At 46.7% G+C, this 20,827-nt stretch overlaps 1 protein-coding gene, 1 non-coding gene and 2 pseudogenes across 3 annotated transcripts in view; 2 read left to right on the top strand and 2 right to left on the bottom strand.

Annotated features, from left to right (window-relative positions):
- CNR2 (cannabinoid receptor 2) overlaps positions 1–20,827 on the bottom strand; it is a 54,110-nt gene that overhangs the window by 2,054 nt on the left and 31,229 nt on the right. Inside the window, exon 2 of the mRNA XM_001105018.5 lies at positions 692–2,346. Coding sequence (XP_001105018.1) covers positions 1,219–2,301 — 1,083 coding nt within the window. The 5' untranslated portion in view covers positions 2,302–2,346 and the 3' untranslated portion in view covers positions 692–1,218. The remainder of the gene's footprint in view (positions 1–691; positions 2,347–20,827) is intronic.
- The window catches only part of LOC144335247 (B-cell CLL/lymphoma 7 protein family member C pseudogene), a 369,536-nt pseudogene that overhangs the window by 330,910 nt on the left and 17,799 nt on the right, over positions 1–20,827 (top strand).
- The window catches only part of LOC719180 (BTB/POZ domain-containing protein 6-like), a 34,543-nt pseudogene continuing 14,147 nt past the window's right edge, over positions 432–20,827 (bottom strand). Inside the window, exons 3-4 of the transcript XR_014111.5 lie at positions 19,294–19,423; positions 432–2,346 (exon numbers count right to left, since the gene is read on the bottom strand). The product of XR_014111.5 is annotated as a BTB/POZ domain-containing protein 6-like (transcript). The remainder of the gene's footprint in view (positions 2,347–19,293; positions 19,424–20,827) is intronic.
- On the top strand, positions 10,384–10,484 carry LOC114675460 (small nucleolar RNA U13). The gene has a single exon (XR_003726466.1). It is a non-coding gene; the product is annotated as a small nucleolar RNA U13 (small nucleolar RNA).

The following is a 20,827-nucleotide window of genomic DNA, read 5'->3' as shown; positions in this document are numbered from 1 at the left end:
CCTCTGCCTCCCAGGTTCAAGCAATTCTCCTGTCTCAGCCTCCCGAGTGGCTGGGACTACAGGCACCTGCCACCATGCCCGGCTAATTTTTGTATTTTTAGTAGAGACAGGGTTTCACCATATTGGTCAGGCTGGTCTCAAACTCCTGACCTCAGGTGATCCACCCACCTTGGCCTCCCGAAGCGCTGGGATTACAGGTGTGAGCTACCGCGCCCGGCCCCTGGGATCTATAAAAGCATGGAGTTATATTCTAGCTGGGGTCAATGGACTGAAATGTCAGCCCCATACTGGCATATAGGAAGGGCATTTCCCCTCCTCTCACTTGCTCTGCTTATTATATGTTATAGGGGTGTGGAGGAGGCAAGGGAGCTGAATTGGGGGCAGACGGGGGTACAGTTTGGGGATTTATACAATCTTTGTGAATATCTTCCTTTTATTTAGAGTTAGGTTAGACCAGGACATTGCCTGTTTCCAGCAGCACCACCAGGACTGCTGCTGGAAGGACTTCAGAGGGTCAAGAAAATTCTCTGAAGATTTTTGTGTCTCAAGCGATCCCAGCCTCCTCTGTATTTCCAGGGACCTGAGGTTACAGGTGGGGATTATTAGAATATCAGAGAGGGTCCTCGCCCAAACAGCAGGATGCCCCAAACTGAAGGCTTGTCATTTATCTCTGAAAGAGGCAAGTCAACACTCTTAATCCTTATCATAGCATAGTTCTCGGTCCTCAGTGGCAAGGGTGACCTGAAAGTTGGGGCCTTTCATAGCTCCAGAGCCAAGGAGGCCTTGACAATTAGGCAGGGAGAAGACCTGGATGTCCATCCCATCTGATACCCTGACTTCCCAAGAGAACAACCCATTCTTCTCGGATTTCTCCCAAGTCCCTCTTTGCTGGGCCTGGAGGCTCCCTCTGGCTCCTGTGGTCTCTGGAGGATGCAGGCACAAAGCCTGACCTGACTTGTACTGAGCCTGTCCCAGGCCCTTTGCATCTCGCCCACCTGGCTACTCCTCGTGGGCCCTACCTATCCAACAGACTGTGTGCAGGTGGGCAAGGCCAGGCTGCCTTCCAGGAGTCAGTTCCAACACTCATCAGCAAAAAGGGGTCCGTGTCTAGGTGCCTGGGGCTGGTTCAAGTAAGAAGAGAGTGCCAAGACCCCTCTCTCTCGTCCAGGGAGTGAATTGATTTCTGACTTGAGTTGTTTAAATTGGGAAGAGGCCTCATCAGCAACTGGAGTGGTCTAGATCTCTGGAATCTGGCCACGGAGTGATTTTCCCATCAGCCTCTGTCTCGGTGACTGAGGACCTCGGGGCTTCTTCTTTTGCCTCCGACCCAAGGCCCCTCACACACTTCCTCCAGTGAGCCAGGCAGTGATGGGCAGAGGAGCGGATCTCCCCACTCCTCAGAGCGTAGATGACAGGGTTGACCATGGAGTTGACGAGGCACAGCATGGAGCAGAAGGCAAAGGCCTTCTTGACCTGGTCGCTGAGCGTAGTGGCCAGGCTGTGGACCATGAGGGCCAGCACTGGGAACCAACAGATGAGGAGCACAGCCAGCACCAGCCCCAGGGTCTTGGCCAACCTCACGTCCAGCCTCATTCGGGCCATTCCTGGCACCTGCCTGTCCTGGTGCCCAGACAAACTGGCTACATGCTGATGGGCTTTCCAGAGAACATGCCCATAGGTGTAGATGATTCCGGAAAAGAGGAAGGCGATGAACAGGAGCCAGCCCAGCAGGTAGTCGTTGGGAATCAGTGGAAAAAGCTCAGAGCAGGGCCTGGGACAGCAAGTCCATCCCATGAGCGGCAGGTAGGAGACCAGTGCTGAGAGGACCCACATGATGCCCAGGGTCACCAGTGCCCTCCCACGGGTGAGCAGAGCTTTGTAGGAGGGTGGGTAGCGCAGGCAGAGGTATCGGTCAATGGCGGTCAGCAGCAGGCTACCCACAGAGGCTGTGAAGGTCATGGTCACGCTGCCAATCTTCAGCAGGAAGACAGCCTTGGAATCCATACCATGGAAAACATGAAAATTCACAAAGCTGCATGCAAAGACCACACTGGCCAGGAAGTCAGCTCCAGCCAAGCTGCCAATGAACAGGTATGAGGGCTTCTGGCGAAGCCGGTGGGAGGACAGGATCAGATAGAGTACAGCCACGTTCTCCAGGGCACTTAGCAGGCCCAGAAGAGTGCACAACACGGCAATAGCTATCTTCTGGGGACCACTCAGGATCATGTAATCCTTCATAGGGTTGAAATCCAAGCCATTCTTGGAGCCATTGGCTATCTCTGTCACCCAGCATTCCTCCATGGGATGGGCCCTTCAGATTCCACTGAGCTTGTCTAGAAGGCTTTGCTGCAGTACAATGAGAAGAAGAAAATCTTTTTCAGTAAGCACAAGAATGACCTCACCTGATAACTGACTGTAGCCAAGACTGCTACCTGTATGGATGGATTCTATGTTGGAAAATCAGTTTCTATTTTGTTTCCCTGTATGTTGCCCTTTCTCCAACCAAATGGGCAGCCAAATCTGTCCTGGCGGCCTCAGGGGAGGTATGTGGGAATGCAACAAGCAGAAGTGACCTGTAAGATTTTTGGCCTTCCATTTTCCAAAAGACTAATCCTAAGACTTCCTTTTGAAGCAAGAGAAATCCCAAAAGGTCAAAAGCAAGAGGAAATCAAAACCAAGAAGAAGTGGAATCTAGAGTGATAAGGTTGAGGTTTTTTTTGTTTGTTTTACATTTTGTTTTGTTTTGTTAATTTGCCAATTTTGACAAGTAAAGTACTGAAGTTTTAACAACCATTTGGGGATGGGAGATATGAATTTGGCTTCACATCAAGTGATGGGAAGAGAAACTACAGAAGATTAAACAATTTTTTAAAAACTTTTTATTTATTTATTTATTTGTTTTTGAGACGAAGTCTTGCTCTGTCACCCAGACTGGAGTGCAGTGGTGTGATCTCTGCTCACTACAACCTCTGCCTTCCAGGTACAAGTGATTCTTCTGCCTCAGCCTCCCAAGTAGTTAGAACTACAAGTGCCCATCACACCCGGCTAATTTTTGTACTTTTAGCAGAGACTGGGTTTCGCCATGTTGGCCAGGCTGGTCTCAAACTCTTGATCTGAGGTGATCCACCCACCTCAGCCTCCTAAAGTGCTGGAATTACAGGTGTGAGCCACTGCGCCTGGCCAAAACATTTTATACTAGATAAAATATAGGAGTCCAGTTAAATTTGAATGTTGGCTGGGCATGGTGACTCACGCCTGTAATCCCAACACTTGGGGAGGCCGAGGTAGGCGGATTATGAGGTCAGGAGATTGAGAACATCCTGGTTAACATGGTGAAAACTCATCTTTACTAAAAATACAAAAAATTAGCCGGGCGTGATGGCAGGTGCCTGTAGTTTCAGCTACTTGGGAGGCTAAGGCAGAAGAATTGCTTGAACCCAGGAGGCGGAGCTTGCAGTGAGTCGAGATTGTGCCACTGCACTCCAGCCTGGGTGACAGAGCGAGACTTTTTCTCAAATAAATAAATAAATAAATAAATAATAAAATAATAAAAATAAAAAAATTTGAATGTCAATAAGAAGTGACTTTTTAGTATATGTCCCAAATATTGAAGAAAAAATCCTCAGGAATCTAAATATTGTATGGTTTATTATTAGACATTATTAGAAAGCAAACTAAACATTTATTTGAGGCCGGGCGCGGTGGCTCAAGCCTGTAATCCCAGCACTTTGGGAGGCCGAGGCGGGTGGATCACAAGGTCAGGAGATCGAGACCACAGTGAAACCCCGTCTCTACTAAAAATACAAAAAATTAGCCGGGCGTGGTGGCGGGCGCCTGTAGTCCCAGCTACTCAGGAGGCTGAGGCAGGAGAATGGCGTGAACCCAGGAGGCGGAGCTTGCAGTGAGCCGAGATCGCGCCACTGCACTCCAGCCTGGGTAACAGCGTGAGACTCCGTCTCAAAAAAAAAACAAAAAAAAAAAACCAAAAAAAAAACACATTTATTTGGAGGGATTCGCTTTATAAACAGGTTGTATAGGAGTACCACATATAAAGGCCCATGAAATTTGAGTTCACAGTGCAAAATGCGCAAGGAAACATGAGCAAGAGTCAGCAGAAATGTCAGACAGTAGAATTACACTTTCAAGAACTTTGTATAATTATTGGGTATACCTTATAAAAATGTCTGATATAAAACAATAAAGAATTAAAAACATGAGTACAGAATGAGAGATTGTTTCTGGGTAGATCTGAAAAAGATTCAAGTAGAATTTCTGGAAGTGAAAAATAAAATCATTGCAAAAAGAAATCCTTAAGGGATGAATTAAAGAGCAAAACAGAACAACTGAAAAGCATTGACTTAGAAAGTAGATCTGGGGCTGGGCACAATGGCTTATGCCTGTAATTCCAGCACTTTGGGAAGCTGAGGTGGGCGGACTACCTGAGGTCAGGAGTTCGAGGCTGGCTAACATGGTGAAACCCTGTCTCTACTAAAAATACAAAAATCAGCTAAGGATGGTGGTGGACACCATGCCAGCTGCTCAGGAGGCTGAAGCAGGAGAATCGCTTGAACCCAGGAGGTAAAGGTTGCAGTGAGCTGAGATCACACCACTACATGGCAGCCTGGGTGATAAGAGTGAAACTCCGTCTCAAAAAAAAAGAATGTAGATCTGAAGAAATTTCTCACAATGCAGAACAAGGAGTGAAGTGATGGAAAATAAGAAAGAGAAGTTAAGAGACATGAAGGATTGAGTAAAAATGTTTATATCGGCCGGGCGCGGTGGCTCAAGCCTGTAATCCCAGCACTTTGGGAGGCCGAGACGGGCAGATCACGAGGTCAGGAGATCGAGACCATCCTGGCTAACACGGTGAAACACCGTCTCTACTAAAATACAAAAAAAATTAGCCGGGCGAGGTGGCGGGCGCCTGTACTCCCAGCTACTCGGGAGGCTGAGGCAGGAGAATGGCGTGAACCCGGGAGGCGGGGCTTGCAGGGAGCTGAGATCCGGCCACTGCACTCCAGCCTGGGCCACAGAGCAAGACTCCGTCTCAAAAAAAAAAAAAAAAAAAAGTTTATATCTCAGTGGAGTGTTAGAGTGGATAAACAGAGAAAATTGGTGGTGGGCAATAGTCAAAGAGGTAGTAGAAAAGAATTATCCATCCAGACGGGGCAACATGAAAAAACCCCATCTCTACAAAAAAAAATACAAAAATTAGCTGGGCGTGATGGGGCATGCCTATCGTCTCAGCTACTTGGGAGGCTGAGGTGGGAGGATCACTTGAGCCCAGGGAGGTCGAGGCTTCAGTGAGCCATGATTGTGCCATTGCACTATAGCCTGGGCAACAGGATGAGCCCCTGCCTCAACAACAAAAAAAGAATTATTCAGGATCCATGAAAAATAAGACTATTCAGATCTGGAAATCACAGAGAACCCCAAGCAGAATTTTTTTTTTTTTTTTTTTTTGAGACAGAGTTCCCAGGTTCAAGTGATTCTCCAGCCTCAGCCTACTCACATAGCTGGGACTACAGGTGTGCACCACCATGCCCAGCTAATTTTTGTATTTTTAGTAGAAAAGGGGTTTTGCCATGTTGGCCAGGCTGGGCTTGAACTCCTGGCCTCAAGTGATATGCCCACCTTGGCCTCCCAAAGTGCTGGGATTATAGGCATGAGCCACCACGCCCAGCCCCAAGTAGAATTTTTAAAAACACATTCCATATTCATGTATATCATGTAGCATACATATCAGAATACCAAAGACAAAGAAAAATATAGGGCAATAAGAAATGAAAAGACAAATTACCTGTAAGAGAACTATAATTAATTTTAAGACCAGATTTCTGAGTAGCAACAATAGAAGCCAAAAAGTAAAGAAAAAACTGTCAGTCTAGAATTTTATACCTGGCTAAACTATCATTCAAGAATGAAGTCCAAAAAATTCAAAGAAAATTGTTCACTAACAGACCTTCACTGAAGGAACATCTAAAGAATGTGCATTTTATAAGGATATTCAATCCAAAGGGAAGAAAAGAAAGGCAAGAAAGAATAGTGAGTAAGTAGGTTGACAAATATATGAGTAAAGAAAAGCAGGCCAGGCGCGGTGGCTCAAGCCTGTAATCCCAGCACTTTGGGAGGCCGAGACGGGCGGATCACGAGGTCAGGAGATCGAGACCATCCTGGCTAACACGGTGAAACCCCGTCTCTAATAAAAAATACAAAAAAAAAAAAAACTAGCCGGGCGAGGTGGCGGGTGCCTGTAGTCCCAGCTACTCGGGAGGCTGAGGCAGGAGAATGGCGTGAACCCGGGAGGCGGAGCTTGCAGTGAGCCGAGATCTGGCCATTGCACTCCAGCCTGGGTGACACAGCAAGACTCCGTCTCAAAAAAAAAAAAAAAAAAAGAAAAGAAAAGCAAATGCCTTTATAAAACAATAATGATAATAGTGAGTAATTTACACCTGTAATTCCAGCACTTTGGGAGGCTGAGGCGGGCGGATCACTGATCACTTGAGGTCAGGAGTTTGAGGCCAGCCTGGCCAACATGGTGAAACTCATCTCTACTAAAAACACAAAAATTAGCCAGTTGTGGTGGCATGCACCTGTAGTCCCAGCTACTCAGAAGACTAAGGCAGGAGAATCGCTTGAACCTAGGAGGCAGGGGTTGCAGTGAGCTGAGATCATGCCACTGCACTCTAGCCTGGGTGACAGAATGAGACTCTGTCTCAAAAAACAAAACAAAACAAACAAAAGTGGAGATTGGGCACATGGCTCATGCCTGAAATCCTGGCACTGTGGGGAGTCCAAGGCAGGAGGGTTGCTTGAGCCCAGGAGTTCAAGACCAGCCTAAGCAGCATGGTAAAACCCATCTCTACAAGAAATAAAAATTTAGTCAGGGGCCGGGCGCGGTGGCTCAAGCCTGTAATCCCAGCACTTTGGGAGGCTGAGACGGGCGGATCACGAGGTCAGGAGATTGAGACCATCCTGGCTAACACGGTGAAACCCTGTCTCTACTAAAAAATACAAAAAACTAGCCAGGCGAGGTGGCGGGCTCCTGTACTCCCAGCTACTCGGGAGGCTGAGGCAGGAGAATGGCGTAAGGGAGGCAGAGCTTGCTGTGAGCTGAGATCTGGCCACTGCACTCCAGCCTGGGCAACAGAGCGAGACTCTGTCTCAAAAAAAAAAAAAAAAAAAAAAAATTTAGTCAGGCATGGTGACATATGCCTGTATTCCCAGTTACCTGGGAGGCTGAGGACAAAGGATTGCTTGAGCCCAGGTGGTTGAGGGTGCAGTGATCTACGATTGTGCCACCACACTCCAGCGTGGGTGACAGAATGAGACTTTGTTTCAAACAAAAACAGAAACAAAGTAGAAATAAAATTGTGAATGACAAAAATGCAAGACAAGAAAGGGATGAACAAAGTTAAAGCTTTGTCTGGGAAGTGGGTAAAGACATTGATTAATTTTAGGCTTAAAAAAAAAAAAACAGGCATCATCTCTTATCTGGTTTACTGCAATAGCTTCCTAACTGGGTCCCCTGCTTTTAACCAGGCCCATTTCTAATCTAGTTTCAACACAGCAGTCAGGGTGATCCTTTAAAAATACAGGATCTTGTCATTCCTCTGTCCCAAACCTGCATAGCTCCCTAGTCCACTATGTAAAAGCCAAAGTCCTTAGTGTTATGGTCCCTTCTACTATGATTCCCTTGGTGACTCAGCTTTAGCCACATTGGCTTCTTAATCAGTCTTCTCTTCAGCCGCAGGTCCGTTCCCTCTTCCTCAATTACCTTTCCCTCAACATTGACTTGGCTTGCTCTCACCTTCTTTAAGTCTTTGCTCAGATCTTACTTCGTCAATGACACCTACCCTGACTACCCCATGTAATACCCTAACTCATCCCAACCTCCAACTCTTTTTTTTTTGAGATGGAGTTTTACTCTGTCACCTAGGCTGGAGTGCAGTGGCATAATCTCGACTCACTGCAACCTCTGCCTCCTGGGTTGAAGCCTTTCTCCTGCCTCAGCCTCCCCAGTAGCTGGGACTACAGGCGCATACTGCCATGCCTGGCTAATTTTTTGTATTTTTAGTAGAGACGGGGTTTCACTGTGTTAGCCAGGCTGGTCTCGATCTCCTGACCTCGTGATCTGCCCACCTTGGCTTCCCAAAGTGCTGGGATTACAGGTATGAGCCACCACACCCAGCCCAACCTCCAGCTCTTTACACTGACCTATTCTTTATTTTTTCCATACCACTATCACCTTCTAATATATAAAATTCATTATTTTTAGTTTTTATTTTTTTTGAGATGGAGTTTTACTCTTGTCACCCAGGCTGGAGTGCAATGGCGCAATCTTGGCTCACTGCAACCTCTCCCTCCAGAGTTCAAGTGATTCTCCTGCTTCAGCCTCCTGAGTAGCTGGGATTGCAGGCACCCACCACCAGGCCTGGCTTTTTTTTTTTTTTTTTTTTGTATTTTTAGTAGAGATGGGGTTTCACCATGTTGGCCAGGCTGGTCTCAAACTCCTGACCTCAGGTGATCCACCCACCTCTGCCTCCTAAAGTGCTAGGATCACAGGTGTGAGCCACCACACCCGGCCTATAATTTATATATGTAATTTAAATATAAATTAACATGTTATATATAATTTAAATATAATTATAAATATAAATTAATATAAAGTGATCTGTTACATAAAATTATATTCTGACTATATAAAATTTATTTAGAAATTAAGAATTAAAAGTCCTGGTGCAGTGGCTCACGCCTGTAATCCCAGCACTTTGGGAGGCCGAGGCGGGTGGATCATGAGGCGGGTGGATCACAAGGTCAGGAGATGGAGACCATCCTGGCTAACACAGTGAAACCTCATCTCCACTAAAAATACAAAAAGAAATTTAGCTGGGCGTGGTGGTGGGCGCCTGTAGTCCCAGCTGCTCAGGAGGCTGAGGCAGGAGGATGGTGTGAACACGGGAGGCGGAGCTTGCAGTGAGCCGAGATCACACCACTGCACTCCAGCCTGGGCCATGGAGCCGAGACTCCATCTCATTAAAAAAAAAAAAAGAAAAAGAAATTAAGAATTAAGGCCGGGCACGGTGGCTCACGCCTGTAATCCCAGCACTTTGGGAGGCCAAGGCAGGTGGATCACCTGAGGTCAAGAATTAGAGACCAGCCTGGCCAACATGGTGAAACTCCATCTTCACTAAAAATACAAAAATCAGCTGGGCACGGTGGCAGGCACCTGTAATCCCAGCTACTCAGGAGGCTGAGGCAGGAGAACCACTTGAACCCGGGAGGCAGAGGTTACAGTTAGCCGAGATTGTGCCATTGCCCTCCAGCCTGGGTGACAGAGCAAGACTCCGTCTCAAAAAATAATAAAAATAATAATAATTTTTAAAAATTACTGGTTGGGCATGGTGGCTCATGCCTGTAATCCCAACACTTTGAGAGGCCAAGGTGGGCAGATCACATGAGGCCAGGAGTTTGAGACCAGCCTGTCTCTAGTAAACCCCATCTCTACTAAAACTACAAAAATGAACCGGGCCTAGTGGTACACATCTGTAATCCCAGCTACTAAGGTGGCTGAGGCAGGAGAATCACTTGAACCTAGGAGGCGGAGGCTGCAGTGAGCATCACTGCACTCCAGCCTGGGCAACAGAGTGAAACCCTGTCTCAAAAAAAGAAAAAAAATATTACTAGGCTGGGCACGGTGGCTCATGCCCGTAATCCCAGCCCTTTGGAGGCCGAGGCGGGCAGATCACCTGAAGTCGGGAGTTCGAGATCACCTGAAGTCGGGAGTTCGAGATCAGCCTGACCAACATGGAGAAACCTCGTCCATACAAAATTACAAAAAATTAGCCAGGCATGGTGGTGCATGCCTGTGATTCCAGCTACTCGGGACGCTGAGGCAGGAGAATGGCTTGAATTTGGGAGGCGGAGGTTGTGGTGAGCCGAGATCGTGCCATTGCACTCCAGCCTGGGCAACAAGAGCAAAACTCTGTCTTAAAAAAAAAAAAAAAAAAATCACTAACAAAGTTCATAGATATGCGTTTTTGTTTTGTTTTGTTTTTCTTTTTTTGAGACAGAGTCTCACTCTGTTGCGCCCAGGCTGGAGTGCAGTGGAGCAGTCTTGGCTCACTGCAACCTCCACCTCCCAGGTTCAAGTGATTTTCCTGCCTCAGCCTCCCAAGTAGCTGGGATTACAGGCGCCAGCCACCACGACTGGCTAATTTTTTGTGTTTTTGGTAGAGATGGGGTTTCACCATATTGGCCAGGCTGGTCTCAAACTCTCCACCTCAGGTTATCCGCCCACTTTGACCTTCCAAAGTGCTGGGATTATAGGCATGAGCCACCATGCCCAGCCTCAGGTATGGATCTTTAAAAACACACCTCAGGATCCCTTTGTAATTCATAAGCGTGATGACTGGTTTTCACGCTCATATGTGAGATGTTCCTTCCTCAAACCTATGATGACATTGTCATGTTACCAGCCGACGTGCGAAAAAAGGAAAAAAGACACACTTCTGAATAATTCATGGGTCAAAAAGTCATAAAGGAGATTAGAAGATACTTGGCGGCCGGGCGCGGTGGCTCAAGCCTGTAATCCCAGCACTTTGGGAGGCCGAGACGGGCGGATCACGAGGTCAGGAGTTCAAGACCATCCTGGCTAACACAGTGAAACCCCGTCTCTACTAAAAAATACAAAAAACTAGCCGGCCGAGGTGGCGGGCGCCTGTAGTCCCGGCTACTCGGGAGGCTGAGGCAGGAGAATGGCATAAAAACCCGGGAGGCAGAGCTTGCAGTGAGCTGAGATCCGGCCACTGCACTCCAGCCTGGGCGACACAGCGAGACTCCGTCTCAAAAAAAAAAAAAAAAAAAAAGAAGATACTTGGCATTGAATGACTATGAAATTGTGAGACATTAAAATGTGTGAGATTCATATGAGTAGTATGCAAAGGGAAATTTACAGCTCTAAATGCTCATACCGTCAGACGCGGTGGCTCATGCCTGTAATCCCAGCACTTTGGGAGGCCAAGGCAGGTGGAGCACCTGAGGTCAGGAGTTTCAGACCAGCCTAGCCAACACGGTGAAACCCTGTCTCTACTAAAAATACAAAAAAAAAAAAAAAAAAGTTAGCCAGCATGGTGATTGGTGCCTGTAATCCCAGCTACTTGGGAGGCTGAGGCAGGAGAATTGCTTGAACCCAGGAGCCGGAGGTTTCAGTGAGTCAAGATCGCACCACTGCACTCCAGCCTGGGCAACAGAGCAAGACTTTGTTCTCAATAAATAAATTAATAAATGCTCATACTACAAGATTAAAAAGTCTCCAGAGCTCATCATGCAACTCATGAAATTAGAAGAAGGGCCATGGCATACATTCAAAGAAAGCAGAAGATAGAAATAATAAGAGCAGAAATTAATGACATGGCAAAACTACAGGAAGAGAAAGAACTGACAAAGTCAAAGCTGGCTGTTTGAAAAAATTATAAAATAGAGGACCACAGGCAAGATTAGTAAAGGAAAAAGGAGAGCAACCACAATGAAGAAAAATATAGGGCATGAAAGAGAAATGGTCAATAATCCTTTGAAAAGATGCATAACCTCAATAGTAGACAGAGAAATGTGTTTCACTCCCACCAGATTGGTAAAAAAGTAAGGCTGAAATACTGAGTGCTGGAGAAGGCGTGGAGCCAAAAGAACTTTCATTGCGATGGGGTTGTAAGTTGGCATAGACACTTTGAAGAGCAGCTTGGCAAAATCCAGTTAAGTTGACAATACATCAACTGCAGTTCCAGGAGTATGTTCCGGAGGAACTTCCGCATATGTGTCCAGGGAGGCATGTACAAAAATGTTCTCTTTAGCATTTTTGAAATAGAAAAAAAAACTTCTAAATGTCCATCAACTGGAAAATGGATAAGTAACTTGTAATATAGCCATACAAAGCAATACCATGAAGTGGTGAAAATGTGCCAACAATGATGAATCTTAAAAACACAGTGTTAGGCCTGGTGCAGTGGCTCACGACTGTAATCCTGTTTGTAATCCTAGTACTTTGGAGGCTGAAGCAGGCAGATTGCCTGAGCTCAGGAGTTCGAGACCAGCCTGGGCAACACTGTGAAAACCTGTCTCTACTAAAATACAAAAAATTAGCCGGGCATGGCGGTGTGCGCCTGTAGTCCCAGCTACTCGAGAAGCTGAGGCAGGAGAATTGCTTGAAATCAGGAGGCAGAGGTTGTAGTGAGCTGAGATTGCACCACTGCACTCCAGCCTGGGTGACAGAGCAAGACTCCATCTCCAAAAAACAAACAACAAAAAAACAAAAACAAAAACAAACCCCACAGTGTTGGGCCAATCCCTTGTAAAGCATACTCCTTAAGGAGAGTTTAGAGGATTTACGAGTAGATAAAAGTGAAGAGAACTTGCAGGCAGCAATATAGCATTTTAGAGAATCGGGAGGGATTTCCCCAGACTGGACTTGAAAACCGAGCCTTGCCTGAGGCAAAAGGAAACATCTGTGCCTCTCTATAGACTATGTATTTTTCTTTCTTTCTTTTTTTTTTTTTTGAGGCGGAGTCTCACTCTGTCGCCCAGGCTGGAGTGCAGTGGCACAATCTTGGCTCACTGCAACCTCTGCCTCCCGGGTTCAAGTGATTCTTGTGCCTCAGCCTCCTGAGTAGCTGGGATTACAGGCATCTGCCACCATGCCCGGCTAATTTTTGTATTTTTAGTAGAGATGGGGTTGTTGGCCAGGCTGGTCTTGAACTCCTGACCTCAAGTGATCTGCGTGCCTTGGCCTCCCAAAGTGCTGGGATTAGAGGTGTGCAAGCCACCACACTCAGCTATGTATACTTTAGTGATTATTTTTCCTCAAAACATTAAATACTTAAACACTAAAGTAGTTACAATTGAAAAATTGAAAGTTAAGTGTATTAAAACTTAAAATATTACTTTACTATTATTATTTCAAATAGAGGCTAGGCATGGTGGCTTACACCTATAATCCCAGCACTTTGGGAGGCCAAGGCTGGCAGATCACTTGAGGTCAGGAGTTTGAGATCAGCCTGGCCAACATGGTGAAACCCAGTCTCCACTAAAAGTACAAAAAAAGAAAAAATCAATTAGCTGAGAATGGTAGATCACACCTGTATTCCCAGCTACTCCAGAGTCAGGCTCGAGAATCACTGGAATGCAGAAGGGGGAGGTTGCAGTGAGCCAAGATCGCGCCACTGCACTCCACCCTGGGCGACAAAAACTCTGTCTCAAAAAAAAAAAAACCCAAAAAACAAAAAAACAAAAACAAAAACAAAAAACTGATATTTAAAATGGAGACCGGGTCTTGCTTGCTTGTTGCCCAGACTGGTCTTGAACTCCTGGCCTCAAGCAGTCCTCCCTCCTCAGTCTCTGAAACTGCATGAATCACCATGCCTGGCCCACAATATTATTTTATAAAGTTTAAAGATATATGTATTTTTAAAACTTCTTTAAAAATAAATATTAAGAACATATATACAAATAGATTTTTTCTTTTGGAGACAGGGTGTGGCTGTTGCCTAGGCTGGAGTGCAGTGGTGCAATCATAGCTCACTGCAACCTCGAACTCCTGGCCTCAAGTGATCCTCCTTCCTTGCCCTCCCAAAGCTCTGGGATTACAGGTATGAGCCATTTGCACCTGGTCTGATCTAGTTTTTTAAGTATGAGAACTGAGCTGTGCTGTAAATGTGGCTTCTCTGAATTGAGATGGGCTATAGGTAGAAAATACACACTGAATTTTGAACAGAAGAATATAAAATACTTCAATAATTTTTTAATATCGATGAGGTTGAGATGACAATATGTTGGAATATATTGGGTTAAATAAAAATTTGTTTCACCAGTTTATTTTTATTTTACTTTTTTGAGATGGAGTCTCGCTCTTGTGGCCCAGGCTGGAGTACAGTGGTGCAATCTCGGCTCACTGCAACCTCCGCCTCCCAATTCAAGTGATTCTCCTGCCTCAGCCTCCTGAGTAGCTGGGATTACAGGCATGTACCACCATGCCCAGCTAATTTTTGTATTTTTAGTAGAGACGGGGTTTCACCATGTTGGTCAGGCTGGTCTCGAACTCCTGACCTCAGGTGATCTGCCCACCTCAACCTCCCAAAGTGGGATTACAGGGGTGGGCCACCATGCCCGGCCTATTTTTAAAATTTTAAATATGTCTATGGAAATTTTTATTTTATTTTATTTTATTTATTTAATTTGAGACGGAGTCTTGCTCTGTCACCCAGGCTGGAGTGCAGTGGCCTGATCTTGGCTCACTACAAGCTCTGCCTCCCGGGTTCACACCATTCTCCTGCCTCAGCCTCCCAAGTAGCTGGGACTACACATGGCCCGCCACCTCGCCCGGCTAATTTGTGTGTGTGTGTGTGTGTGTGTGTTTAGTAGACAGGGGGTTTCACCGTGTTAGCCAGGATGGTCTCGATCTCCTGACCTTGTGATCTGCCTGCCTCAGCCTCCCAAAGTGCTGGGATTACAGGCATGAGCCATCACGTCCGGCTGGAAAATTTTTTAATTATCCACGCGTCTCATAGCTTTGTGGGACAGCTCTAGACCCCAGGAGAGCTGCCTGCCAATCAGAACTCATTCCCCAGCCTGGCTCAGCTGGATGCCTCACAGGTCCCAAACAGTTCTGTTTTCTTGCCTCCATGCCTTTGCACCAGGGGTCTTTCCCTGGCCTACTTCCCTCCTGACCTCCCCTCTGGGCTCATGTCCTGCCTAGTAAAGCCTTCCCAGATCCCGCAGTCACACCTGAAGCGCCTGGCCCGCTCTGCATGTATGATAACTGGTGCTGCACTGGTCTTTCACCTCAACTAGACCACTAACCACGCTGACCAACATTTGAATGGAATTTCAATTCCACAAAATATTTTTCACAGCCACCATCTAGTTTTTTGTTTTGTTTTGTTTTTGTTTTGTTGTCGTTGTTGTTGTTGTTTTGAGACAGGGTCTCCCCCTGTCATCCAGGCTGGAGTGTAGTGGTGCAATCTCAGCTCACTGCAACCTCCGCCTCCCGGGTTCAACCGATTCTTGTGCCTCTGCCTCCCAAGTAGCTGGGATTACAGGCACACACCACCATGCCCAGCTAACTTTTGTATTTTTAATAGAGACAGGGTTTCACCATGTTGGCCAGGCTGGTCTCAAACTCCTGACCTCAAATGATCCACCCGATTCAGCCTCCCAAAGTGCTGGGATTATAAGCGTGAGCCACCGCACCCGGCCGACCATCAAGCTTAATCCCCACAACTCTATCATATTAGACTTATGCTTATTGCTATTTCACAGATAATAAAAGCTCGGCAATGTTAAAGCACTGGGCTGAGGCCACACGGCTGGTTGAGGTCAGAACTAAGGCTTTATTATTTCTGGACCTTTAGTGGCTCAGCACAATGCCTGCTGCATAGTAGGTGCTCAAAAACTTTTTTTTTTTTTTTTTTTTTTTTGGAGACAGAGTCTCACTTTGTTGCCCGAGCTGGAGTGCAGTGGTGAGATCTCAGCTCACTGCAACCTCTGCCCTCTGAGTTCAAGCGATTCTCCTGCCGCAGCCTCCCGAGTAGCTGGGATCACAGGCATCTGCCACCGCGCCTGGCTAATTTTTTGTGTTTTTAGTAGAGATGGGGTTTCACCATCTTGGCCAGGCTGGTTTTGAACTCCTGACCTCGTCATCCACCTGCCTCGGCCTCCCAAAGTGCTGGGATTACAGGCATGAACCACCATGCCCGGCTTCAAAAACTATTAACTGGGCCGGGCGCGGTGGCTCATGCCTGTAATCCCAGCACTTTGGGAGGCCGAGGCGGGCGGATCACAAGGTCAGGAGATCGAGACCACAGTGAAACCCCGTCTCTACTAAAAATACAAAAAATTAGCCGGGCGCGGTTGTGGGCGCCTGTAGTCCCAGCTACTCGGGAGGCTGAGGCAGGAGAATGACGTGAACCCGGGAGGCGGAGCTTGCAGTGAGCCGAGATCGCGCCACTGCACTCCAGCCTGGGCAACAGAGCGAGACTCCGTCTCAAAAAAAAAAAAAAAAAAAAAAAAACTATTAACTGAGGCTGGGTGCAGTGGCTCACACCAATAATCCCAGAGCTTTGGGAGACTGAGATGGGAGGATCCCTTGAGCCCGGGAGTAGGAGGCTGCAGTGAGCTATGGTCATGCCACTGCACTACAGCCTGGTTGACAGAGAAAGACCTCCATCTTAACAAAAAAACAAACAAACAAACAATTAATTAATGAAATCTACTTGGATGGAAAGGGGTTGTCTTGAATAGCACAGACCCCAAGTATGAGTGTGAGGGAGATGTAGGTTTAAATCCTAGCCGGTGACCTCATTCAAAATACCCAGTGCCTCGGTCTTCTCATTTCTCATCTGTAAAATGGGGTTTTCTGAGTATTTAAATAAATTACTATAATACATGGAAGTGCTCATTGTTGCCATTATTATTATTCTTAGGCACATCTTCAAATGGGGCTAGGTCACCTACTCTGTGAGGTTGCTAAGAATAATATGCCTGGGCCGGGTGCGGTGGCTCACACCTGTAATCCCAGCACTTTGGGAAGCCGAGGCGGGTGGATCATGAGACCAGGAGTTTGAGGCCAGTTTGGCCAACATGGTGAAACACCATCTCCACTAAAAATACAAAAATTAGCCAGGCGTGGTGGCATGCGCCTGTAATCCCAGCTACTCAGGAAGCTGAGGCAGGAGAATCGCTTGAACCTGGGAGGTGGAGGTTGCCATGAGCTGAGATTGTGCCACTGCACTCCAGCCTGGGTGACAAAGTGAGAACCTGTCCCAGAAAAAAAAAAAGGGATCCGGGCATGGTGGCTCACACTTGTAACCCCAGCACTCTGGGAGGCTGAGGTGGGCAGATCACAAGGTCACAAGTTTGAGACCAGCCTGGCCAACATTGTGAAAGCCCGTCTCTACTAAAAATACAAAAATTAGCTGAGGGCATGGTGGCGCGCGCCTGTAATCCCAGCTACTCAGGAATCTGAGGCAGGAGAATTGGTTGAACCCAGGAGGTGGAGGTTGCAGTGAGCCAAGATTGTGCCACTGCACTCCAGCCTTGGCAACAGAGCCAGACTACATTTCAAAAAAAAAAAAAAAGAATAATATGACTGGAGCACTATAAGAGCTCAATAAATGTCAGTCCTTTTTATAACCCAACGACTTTAAAATTTTTAAGAGGAAGGTGCTTTTTACAATCTGCATGACCCCTGTTTATAACAGGTAGATATGGCCCTGTCTGGAAGCCAGGGGTTCTGACTCCAAAAGGGATTTCTATCTGTCCAAAGTGAAGACAGGGAGCTGGGTTTCCTATTGCTCTGTGCGTTCTGATGTTGCCTTGTTAAGACCTGCATCCAAATGCCCCTATTTCCTGCCCTTACCTACTTTGGATAATAACCATACGTGTTGGTGGCCATGCCGGGCCTAGGTGAGGCCCAAAGCCAGCCACCACCCCCCTGCAATATCCCTCTTCTAGGCTGGATTCTACATGGAGTAAGCCCTATCTTGACTGCAGGGGGCTTCATATCACCTATGTCCTTTCTTCAAGGCAGCCCAGGTTCCTCTAGGAACAGATTGAAAAACCTCTCTTCTAATCCAACGCCATCATTTTGCCATCCAGAAAACTGTCCAAGAATGGGGATGTAATTTGCCTAAGGTCACCCAACATATGAGCAGCAGAGCTGCAATTATCCACATATCCCGAGGCACAAGGCAAAACTCCTGTGCAGTAGGCATAGAGATGGCCCTATGCAGAGAAGTTGGAGATAGACACCCTTTGTGGGTTTTCTTGTTTTTTTTTGTTTTGTTTTGTTTTTGTTTTTGAGGCAGAGTCTTGCTCTGTCGCCCAGGCTGGCATTCAGTGGCACGATCTCGGCTCACTGCAACTTGTGCCTCCCGGGTTCAAGCGATTCTCCTGCCTCAGCCTCCCAAGTAGCTGGGATTACAGGTGCATGCCACCACACCTGGTTAATTTTTAAATTTTTAGTTGAGACAGGGTTTTGCCATGTTAGCCAGGCTGGTAATTTTTGTTGAGTGGTGTCAAAGTCACACCTGAGCTCAGACAGAAAAAGGTGCCAGCTCACCTCTCCATCCTGGTCGCTAGGGAGTGGCAGACAGTGCAAGCCTTCCTCAGCTCCCATATCCTCACCTGGCTACTTCTGAAAGTTTCCAGCTCAGGGGGCTAAGAGGCCCCCTGCAACCCTGCTAGGAACCCCCTGCCCCATCCCCTGCCACCCAGGGACTCTCTTCCCTTGTTTCCCTTGGAAAATAGCCTCTTCCAGTCAGGAAATGGCTTACCCCATGTAGAATCCAGCCTAGAAGAGGGATGCTGGGGCTGATGGAGGCTGACTTCAGGTCTTATCTAGGCCTGGCATGGCCACCAATATGTGTGGTTATTATCCAAAGTAGGTAAGGGCAAGAAATGCAGGCATTTGGATGCAGGTCTTAACAAGCCAACATCTGACAATGGGATGCACAGAGCAACAGGAAACCCAGCTCCCTGTCTTCCCTTTGGACAGATATAAATCCCTTTTGGAGTCAGAACCTCTGGCTTCTAGACAGAGCCTTTTTCCAGGGCGAAGACTGTCTGAACATCCAGCACAGAGATGAAGCAGGAAATTAAGAAAATAACAGAATAATGGTATAAGTAATAATAGTAAAAATTATAGTAATAGTAAAAAAAAAAAAAAAGCCCATAAAATGAATTGCTATATTAACCAAGGCTAAAAAAAAAAATGTAAGCAGCCCCCCCAAAGTTAAAATAAAATTAACTGTCTGTCCCAAGAAACACTAACCACATCTACCCTCCACATATTTTGTAGGCTCCATAAACTCCTGTTTCTTTCTCCCCTGCACAGCTGCAAGGTCACAAGACAAATAAGGATAAACTGCAAACCAAGTTTTCCCAGAGATGTAAGACATGTTGCAAAAGTGTCACAACAGCCTTTATTCTTGCTTCTGTAAGCTTGCTTCCTGCTTCACATAATGCCCGCCTCAAAATGCTTAAAGGGGACTGATTTTCTTTGTCCTGGGCTCAGACTTTCAGGACACATGTCTGCTGAGCCAGTGTACACCTTAAATAAACACTTTCCTGCCCTTGTTCGGCCTCTCTGGTTCCTTAATTTCCTGCAACAGAGACAGACTTAGTGTTTGCCACAGTGAACAGTGTTCTAGTTCTGCCTCTGCCATGGCTCATCAGGTGACTTTGGGCAAGTCCCTTCAACATTCTGAGCCCCTTTTCTCATCTGTAAAATGACAGTAACAATACCTGTGCCATTCTCCTTGAGATGCCAAATGGGCTGATGACCTCCATCATAGCTTCTTACCCTGGGTCCACGGGTAGGCTTTGATGAGGGTATCGGTCCTTTCGAGGCATATTTAAGACTTTATGTCTGTGCCTGTTTTGGTTGGGGGGAGAAGGATTCACACTTTTTATCAGTGTGCCAGCAGAGTTCTGAATATTAAGAATCACTGATGCATGCAAAAACATTTTGTGATCTGATGCTGTACAGATGTAAGAGGAAAAGAGAAGCAGGAATCTTTCTGAACCTATTCTGGGTTGTCTGATTAAAAAAGAAAAAAGGCCAAGGGCGGTGACTCACGCCTGTAATCCCAGCACTTCGGGAGGCTGAGGCGGGCAGATCACTTGAGGTCAGAAGTTAGAAAAGACCAGCCTGCCCAACATGGTGAAACCCCATCTCTACTAAAAATACGAAAAGTAGCCGGGAGTGGTGGCAGGTGCCTGTAATCCCAGCTACTCAGGAAGCATGAGAATCACTTGAACCCAGGAGGCAGAGGTTGCAGTGAGTTGAGATTGCGCCACTGCACTCCAGCCTGGGCAACAGAGCCAGATTCAGTCTCAAAAAAAAAAAAAAGAAGAAGAAAACAAAAGTGAACCACCATGACCAAGTGCTTTCTTCACCTAACAAAAATACCACTGTTCAGAAACCACATGGCACTTCCCACAGGGAGCATCCATGGTGGGGTTGGTGTTATGGGCTGTAGCCTAGAGCCTGGCTCATACTGAGCATCTGGGAAGGGAACCTTGGGACCTGAGAAACTGCTCAGAAAAGGTGTGCCTGGGGGTTTTTCTGACCTGAAGTGAAAGCTTGAAGTGAAAGAAGCCACAGTAGCAGCTGGCCCCACGTTGCTGCTATATTTAAATCTCTCAGAGCTGGAGGCAAGGAGGAGAATGATGTCCTGCCTGTGGCTACACACCTACAGTGGGAAGCTGAGATTTGATGCCACAAGCCTCATCATTTTTATCCCCAAATGGGAGTAGGGAGGCCTAGGTTCTTTGCCTTGTCCTGCTACTGAGTGACTTTGGGCAGGTCCCTTTTTCCTAGCTAAGGCCTTTCTTTTCTTTCTTTAATTTTTATTTTAAAAATATAAATAGGGTCTTGCTATGTTGCTCAGGCTGGTCTCAGACTCCTGGCCTCAAGCAGTCCTTGCACCTCAGCCTCCCAAAATGTTGGGATTATAGACATGAGCCACCTTGCCTGACCATCTGGGCCTTTCTTTTCTCGTCTTCAAAGCAGTTGGATTGATGGGGGTGATTCCCAAGGTCTCCTCCAGGAAACTTAGCATGTTGGATCACAATGTCACAGGTTTGGGAACCAGACCTTCCTGGATTAAAATCCAGCTCTTCAACTTTCAGGCTGTGTGACCTTGGGCAAGTTACTGCACCTCTCTGAGCTTCTGTTTCATTCATTTGTAAACTGGGAGAAATACTATCCATATCACATTATTATACAGATTAATGATAGAAGTTTACCAAATTCATGGCACTGTACCTGGTTTAC

This window comes from Macaca mulatta, chromosome 1 (genome assembly GCF_049350105.2).
Source record: "Macaca mulatta isolate MMU2019108-1 chromosome 1, T2T-MMU8v2.0, whole genome shotgun sequence".
Classification (NCBI taxonomy): Eukaryota; Metazoa; Chordata; class Mammalia; order Primates; family Cercopithecidae; genus Macaca; species Macaca mulatta.
Note: the sequence above shows the minus strand (reverse complement) of the source record. Positions and strands in the feature narration are given on the sequence as shown.